Here is a 7,293-nt window from a genome sequence, read left to right as displayed (position 1 = left end):
TACAGGACATCAAACCCTTGTTGTTATGTGGTAGTGATGGAGTGTGTCCATTCTTCTCTTCCAGAGTGGATCACACCCGCCCCCGACCCTCTTGAGAGCCAGATCTCGCTCTGGCCCCAGGCCCAGCCCATCCAGCAGCACCCATCACAACCTCAACAACAGCATCTGGATCTTGCAGCCCCACACCCAGCCCCATCCCAACCTCCCCTCCGGAGACCCGCACACCCCCGGCTCGGGGCCCTGTCATGTCTCGCTGACTGACCCCCCCGACCAGCGAATGACAAGTGTGCATACGAGGGTGGGGCCCGCCTCAGTCTCGCATGATTGGCCGCTGGATGGAATTAAGGTGAATGGAACACATGCCCAAGGAGCAGGACCCTAACCTATCAGAGGGAGAAGAGAAACGGTGAGTTTCCTCATGAATTCCTACACCTTCAGCCTTTGTTTCCCCTTTGTTTACCCAGGGGGGATTGACTGATTGACTTGGCAACATGTCTGTTGCTTAATTATTTATGGTGTATGTGGTGTTTGTTTGCTCTGTCTGCTCTAATGCTTCTACATGTAACCCCCTACTGCTTCTTATTAAGAAGTCTTGTTTCCCTTTGTTGGGCTATGATAAATAGGCACAGTGTTCTCTATCGCTGAGCCTTGGCCAAGGTTAATGTTATTTAATGCAGTAGAACCAAAACCCCTCCTCCTTCTGCGCATGAGGGCCTTTCCTCAACTCCCCTGTTCCCTCCCCTCCCTGATGTAAACGTCTGACCTCCCCTCCGTGAAAGAAAGCAGGCCTGAGTCACATGACTCTGCTATGGTGTTATGACTGGAAGAGTCCAGGTCTTCTGAGGACACCAGAGAGTGAATCACTTCACTTCTCCTCTGCTCTGTTTCTACCTCTCTGTTTCTACCTCTGTTTCTACATCTGCTTCTACCTCTGTTTCTAGCTCTGTTTCTAGCTCTGTTTCTACCTCTGTTTCTACCTCTCTGTTTCTACCTCTGTTTCTACATTTGTTTCTACCTCTGTTTCTACATCTGCTTCTACCTCTCTGTTTCTACATCTGCTTCTACCTCTCTGTTTCTACCTCTGTTTCTACCTCTGTTTCTACCTCTGTTTCTACCTCTGTTTCTACCTCTGTTTCTACCTCTGTTTCTACCTCTGTTTCTACATCTGCTTCTACCTCTCTGTTTCTACCTCTGTTTCTACCTCTGTTTCTACCTCTGTTTCTACCTCTGTTTCTACCTCTGTTTCTACATCTGTTTCTACCTCTGTTTCTACCTCTGTTTCTACCTCTGATTCTACCTCTGTTTCTACCTCTGTTTCTACCTCTCTGTTTCTACCTCTGTTTCTACCTCTGTTTCTACCTCTGTTTCTACCTCTGTTTCTACCTCTGTTTCTACCTCTGTTTCTACATCTGCTTCTACCTCTGTTTCTACCTCTGTTTCTACCTCTGTTTCTACATCTGCTTCTACCTCTCTGTTTCTACCTCTGTTTCTACCTCTGTTTCTACCTCTGTTTCTACATCTGTTTCTACCTCTGTTTCTACCTCTGTTTCTACCTCTGTTTCTACCTCTGTTTCTACATCTGCTTCTACCTCTCTGTTTCTACCTCTGTTTCTACCTCTGTTTCTACATCTGTTTCTACATCTGTTTCTACCTCTGTTTCTACCTCTGTTTCTACCTCTGTTTCTACATCTGCTTCTACCTCTCTGTTTCTACCTCTGTTTCTACCTCTGTTTCTACCTCTGTTTCTACCTCTGTTTCTACCTCTGTTTCTACCTCTCTGTTTCTACATCTGCTTCTACCTCTCTGTTTCTACCTCTGTTTCTACCTCTGTTTCTACCTCTGTTTCTACCTCTGTTTCTACCTCTGTTTCTACCTCTGTTTCTACATCTGTTTCTACCTCTGTTTCTACATCTGTTTCTACCTCTGTTTCTACCTCTGTTTCTACCTCTGTTTCTATCTCTCTGTTTCTACCTCTGTTTCTACCTCTGTTTCTACCTCTGTTTCTACCTCTGTTTCTACATCTGTTTCTACCTCTGTTTCTACCTCTGTTTCTACCTCTGTTTCTACCTCTCTGTTTCTACATCTGCTTCTACCTCTGTTTCTACCTCTGTTTCTACCTCTGTTTCTACCTCTGTTTCTACATCTGTTTCTACCTCTCTGTTTCTACCTCTGTTTCTACATCTGTTTCTACCTCTGTTTCTACCTCTCTGTTTCTACCTCTGTTTCTACCTCTGTTTCTACATCTGTTTCTACCTCTGTTTCTACATCTGTTTCTACCTCTCTGTTTCTACCTCTGTTTCTACATCTGCTTCTACCTCTGTTTCTACATCTGTTTCTACCTCTGTTTCTACCTCTCTGTTTCTACCTCTGTTTCTACCTCTGTTTCTACATCTGTTTCTACCTCTGTTTCTACATCTGTTTCTACCTCTGTTTCTACATCTGTTTCTACCTCTCTGTTTCTACCTCTGTTTCTACCTCTGTTTTTACATCTGTTTCTATCTCTCTGTTTCTACCTCTCTGTTTCTACATCTGTTTCTACCTCTGTTTCTACCTCTGTTTCTACCTCTCTGTTTCTACCTCTGTTTCTATCTCTCTGCTTCTACCTCTCTGTTTCTACATCTGTTTCTACCTCTGTTTCTACATCTGTTTCTACCTCTGTTTCTACATCTGTTTCTACCTCTGTTTCTACCTCTGTTTCTACCTCTGTTTCTACATCTGTTTCTACCTCTGTTTCTACCTCTGTTTCTACCTCTCTGTTTCGACATCTGTTTCGACATCTGTTTCTACCTCTGTTTCTACCTCTGTTTCTACCTCTCTGCTTCTACATGTGTTTCTACCTCTGTTTCTACCTCTGTTTCTACCTCTCTGCTTCTACATGTGTTTCTACCTCTGTTTCTACCTCTCTGTTTCTACATCTGTTTCTACCTCTCTGTACCATTTCAACCTTTTTCAAAAAAGCAAAAGATTTGTACCCTCTCTCCCCCTCTTTCTCTTCCTCTCTCTGGACTGTTTTCAGAGAACCCAGACAACTAGGCGGGTAGTTCATTCCCATTGAACCCTGCCAGTCCTCCACCTCGCCACTCTTTGTATGTTTTTTGACAGTCTGTTAAGAAGTGGAGCCCGTGGGTCCGGCCCGTCGCTCAGGCCCAAACACACACAAACAAGGTGCTGTTTAAGCCCCTTCTCATTAATGAAAACATAGCATTAGTGAAATGGGACCCCCCTCTCACAGAAGGGAGGGGCCTCCCCGTGGAGCAGCAGAGAGGCTTCTGGGTAAACGGCAGGGTTATCAGTCAATCTGCGTTGGCCTTGAGAGAGCAGGCCCAATGTGCAAAGGACAGTTCATTAACTTGAGTTGGAGTTCAAATGGTGGTGAAAGAAAGCACGGAAGCTATGTCAACAGTTGATGGTAAAAGCAATTAACAGCGTGTCTTTTCACTTTGTTTAACCTTGCTGTGCTTTAAGTGCTCCTCTTCATACTGAAGAGATAACAAGAGATCATATTTAGCCTAGAGTCTATTTATATGATGTCATAAATATACAACAGCTTTGGGTTTATAAAGTCATGAAAACATCAATGTTAAGCCTGATGCCCATTCTGCACAAAGTAGCACTGTGTTGCTTGAAACTCTAAAACCAAATAGCAGTACTACTTGTGACTTTGAAACTGTGAAGTAGGACGACAGGAGGAGCACTTGAAGGCAACATTAGGCGCAGATCATAGATTTGAATGTGACTCCTCACCTTTGTTATCCTCCTCTCTCACCCTCTCATCTTTCCTGTGTCTCTCCACCGCACACATTCTGTCCACTCGAAACGCTTTAAAAATAACATGGAAAAGAAGACGAATCAGATTCAGTTTAGTGTGTGTGTGCGTGTGTGTGCGTGCGTGTGTGTGTGTGCGTACGTGCGTGCGTGCGTGCGTGCGTGTGTGTGTGTGTACACGCACACCCGTGCGTGTGTTATGATCCATTTGTCCTGTGGAGAGACGCTAGCTGTCTGCCTAGAATGCCGAATCAAATTCCCCTCTACTGTGTCTCCATGTGCCATATTACCAGGGCTGGAGAGGAAGCCAAGGCTCTGGAGCCGGCATGGATTCCTCGGCTAACATGGACACCTGTCAATAGATTAACAACTCTGGGCGCTGGGGACAGGGACAGGTGGTGTGGCTCTGGCTGTATGACTGATGTAGGCTGTGTGCTTCACTTGTCTTCCTGTGTGACTGAGAGCACTGTATTTCTTGGTAGACATATGACCCTTTGTGTGTGTATGTGTGTGTGTGTGTGTGTGTGTGTGTGTGCGCGTGTGTGCGTGCGTGTGTCTGTGTGCGTGTGTGTGTGTGTGTGTGTGTGCGTCTGTGTGTGTGTGTGTGTGTGTGTGTGTGTGTGTGTGTGTGTCTGCGTGCGTGTATGTGTGTGTGTGTGTGTGCGTGCGCGTGCGCATGTTGGAGTTAATCTCTCTCACTCTCCAGTGTGTATTCACAGTTACTTGCCATCTGTCTATATATTTGTGCCCTTTGGATGTGTGCTCCTCTACCTGTACCAAGTGCCAGCTAATTATTGAGTCCCCACTGCACTTGGGGGATAATTAAAAGAATGAGGAATTAAGCACTCCCGCCTCTGATTGGACTGGCTGCTAATGACATTGGACGCGATTGGCCGACTCTGCACGACAGTGGGCTTAATTCAATCCCTCCCCTTCCCCTCAGTTGTTTAGCACCGTTCTGGCTCTTTGAGGTGACGCGATGCTTACCAATGTGCAGCCAGGGGGCAGGACAGAGGAGATGCCCTCTGGCTGCACCTATAGAATGGAAAACTGTCAACCATATTCAGCAACTTTTGACATAAATAATAATACATGTATATAATATTAATATGTGATCATTAAGCTAGCCATGTGAGAGGAACAGTTCAGCCCAAAATGTAAATTCTGTCATCATCTACCCCCGTCATGCCAGATGAAACACAGGTGAAGTTTGTCCATAAAACACACAGGGAGGTTTCCTGCATTTGTGCTGCAAATGAGGGATGATGGAGCAGTAAAAACAATGTTACCTCACATTGTGTCACTCTACATATCAGTCTGGACTACAAATCCACTCCATTCTGTTTCACTCTACATATCCGTCTGGACTACAAATCCACTCCATTCTGTTTCACTCTACATATCCGTCTGGACTACAAATCCACTCCATTCTGTTTCACTCTACATATCAGTCTGGACTACAAATCCACTCCATTCTGTTTCAATCTATGCATCAGTCTGGACTACAAATCCACTCCATTCTGTTTCACTAATCAGTCTGGACTACAAATCCACTCCATTCTGTTTCACTAATCAGTCTGGACTACAAATCCACTCCATTCTGTTTCAATCTATGCATCAGTCTGGACTACAAATCCACTCCATTCTGTTTCACTAATCAGTCTGGACTACAAATCCACTCCATTCTGTTTCACTAATCAGTCTGGACTACAAATCCACTCCATTCTGTTTCACTAATCAGTCTGGACTACAAATCCACTCCATTCTGTTTCACTAATCAGTCTGGACTACAAATCCACTCCATTCTGTTTCACTAATCAGTCTGGACTACAAATCCACTCCATTCTGTTTCACTCTACATATCAGTCTGGACTACAAATCCACTCCATTCTGTTTCACTCTACATATCAGTCTGGACTACAAATCCACTCCATTCTGTTTCACTAATCAGTCTGGACTACAAATCCACTCCATTCTGTTTCACTAATCAGTCTGGACTACAAATCCACTCCATTCTGTTTCACTGTACGTATCAGTCTGGACTACAAATCACTCCATTCTGTTTCACTAATCAGTCTGGACTACAAATCCACTCCATTCTGTTTCACTCTACGTATCAGTCTGGACTACAAATCCACTCCATTCTGTTTCACTAATCAGTCTGGACTACAAATCCACTCCATTCTGTTTCACTAATCATCTGGACTACAAATCCACTCCATTCTGTTTCACTCTATGTATCAGTCTGGACTACAAATCCACTCCATTCTGTTTCACTAATCAGTCTGGACTACAAATCCACTCCATTCTGTTTCACTCTACGTATCAGTCTGGACTACAAATCCACTCAGAAGAGAGTTTTCAGAGGTTTTCATGAGTTACGGTCAGTATTACACTCAGCCTTCTGTATAAATGCAACTTGATGCATATTTCGGAGCTTGTAGCACACTGTAGAAAGTAACCGTATCAACCGTCAGCTTGTTCATAAGCACACTGTGATTTGTATTATTATTATTTAAAATAATTATGCTACATACTGTTCTGTTCTGTTCTATACAGTGTATGTCCTGTTGGATTTAGCCAGAAGTGGATGATTTCTATTTGCAGATATAGGGATGCAAATCTTTATACATTTGTTTGATTGATTAATTGGTCATATTAACGATCAATTAATAAATGAATCATTATATAAAGAAAATGCTGTCTTTAGGCCTACTCAACAAGTCAATCAACAACCAAACTTCCTGCATTAGCTGTCATTGTGCTTGTGGACGTGACATATTTCAACATTGTATTACAACGTTTACAATAAACACTGTTGTCTTTCTGGGTGTAATTCTCCCACACTGGACTTTCTGTCTAGCTTGCTTGGCTTTCTTCTTCCTCTGTATGAGCAGTGAAAGTTACATTTACGCCCCCAAAAAAAAGAAAGAAAAGAAAATAGCACATAGCCTACATCGTCGATCAATCGGTTCATATATGTTTGATCGATCGGATTCTTAACGGCGATTAATTGATTGTCGATTCATCATTAACATCGCTGTTTGCAGCATTTCTGCTTGCATCACTCCTCCCAGCGCGCAGCACTACGGCTGATGCAAGGCCACTTGCAGCGCGTTGCATTTACAGTAGCAAAGACTTTGCAGTAATGGGGGGTTGCTATATGCAGGAGTATATCATTCTCATGCAGCACGACGCCTTCTTTTCATCCTGTGCAGTTATAGCCAAGAGCTCCCAGTCAAGCAGCTTTTCGGAGCAGATCACGGTGCCCACTTAATTGCTGGTTCAGAGGTTTTCCAACATGCCCTCTGGCAACAGTGCTGTCGATGCTTTTTAACCATAAACCCAATTACAGTAAATGCTTTTAATAATTACATTCCTCGCCAAATCAGATGTAATTGTCGCTGGGGCGAAAAAAAGGAGGTGGCGGTGGTGAATCCCACAGTCGGTATAGAGGAAAAAGCAGCGCGGTGCATCCTTGTGCGCCCCCAAGCGTATTTCCTCCCTTCAGCGTGTTAGAAGTGGTAT

General features: G+C 44.0%; 1 protein-coding gene across 1 annotated transcript in view; it reads left to right on the top strand.

The window, feature by feature from the left end:
* Positions 1–295: 295 nt before the first annotated feature.
* LOC310774637 (thyroid hormone receptor alpha-like) overlaps positions 296–7,293 on the top strand; it is a gene marked incomplete at its 3' end in the record, with an annotated part of 68,394 nt that continues 61,396 nt past the window's right edge. The window contains exon 1 of the mRNA XM_083634737.1: positions 296–406. Coding sequence (XP_083490863.1) covers positions 351–406 — 56 coding nt within the window. The 5' untranslated portion in view covers positions 296–350. The remainder of the gene's footprint in view (positions 407–7,293) is intronic.

Source organism: Poromitra crassiceps (assembly GCF_964638095.1).
Source record: "Poromitra crassiceps genome assembly, chromosome: 4".
In the NCBI taxonomy this organism is placed as follows: Eukaryota; Metazoa; Chordata; class Actinopteri; order Beryciformes; family Melamphaidae; genus Poromitra; species Poromitra crassiceps.
The sequence above is the reverse complement of the archived record's forward strand: the minus strand, read 5'-3'. Positions and strand labels throughout refer to the sequence as shown.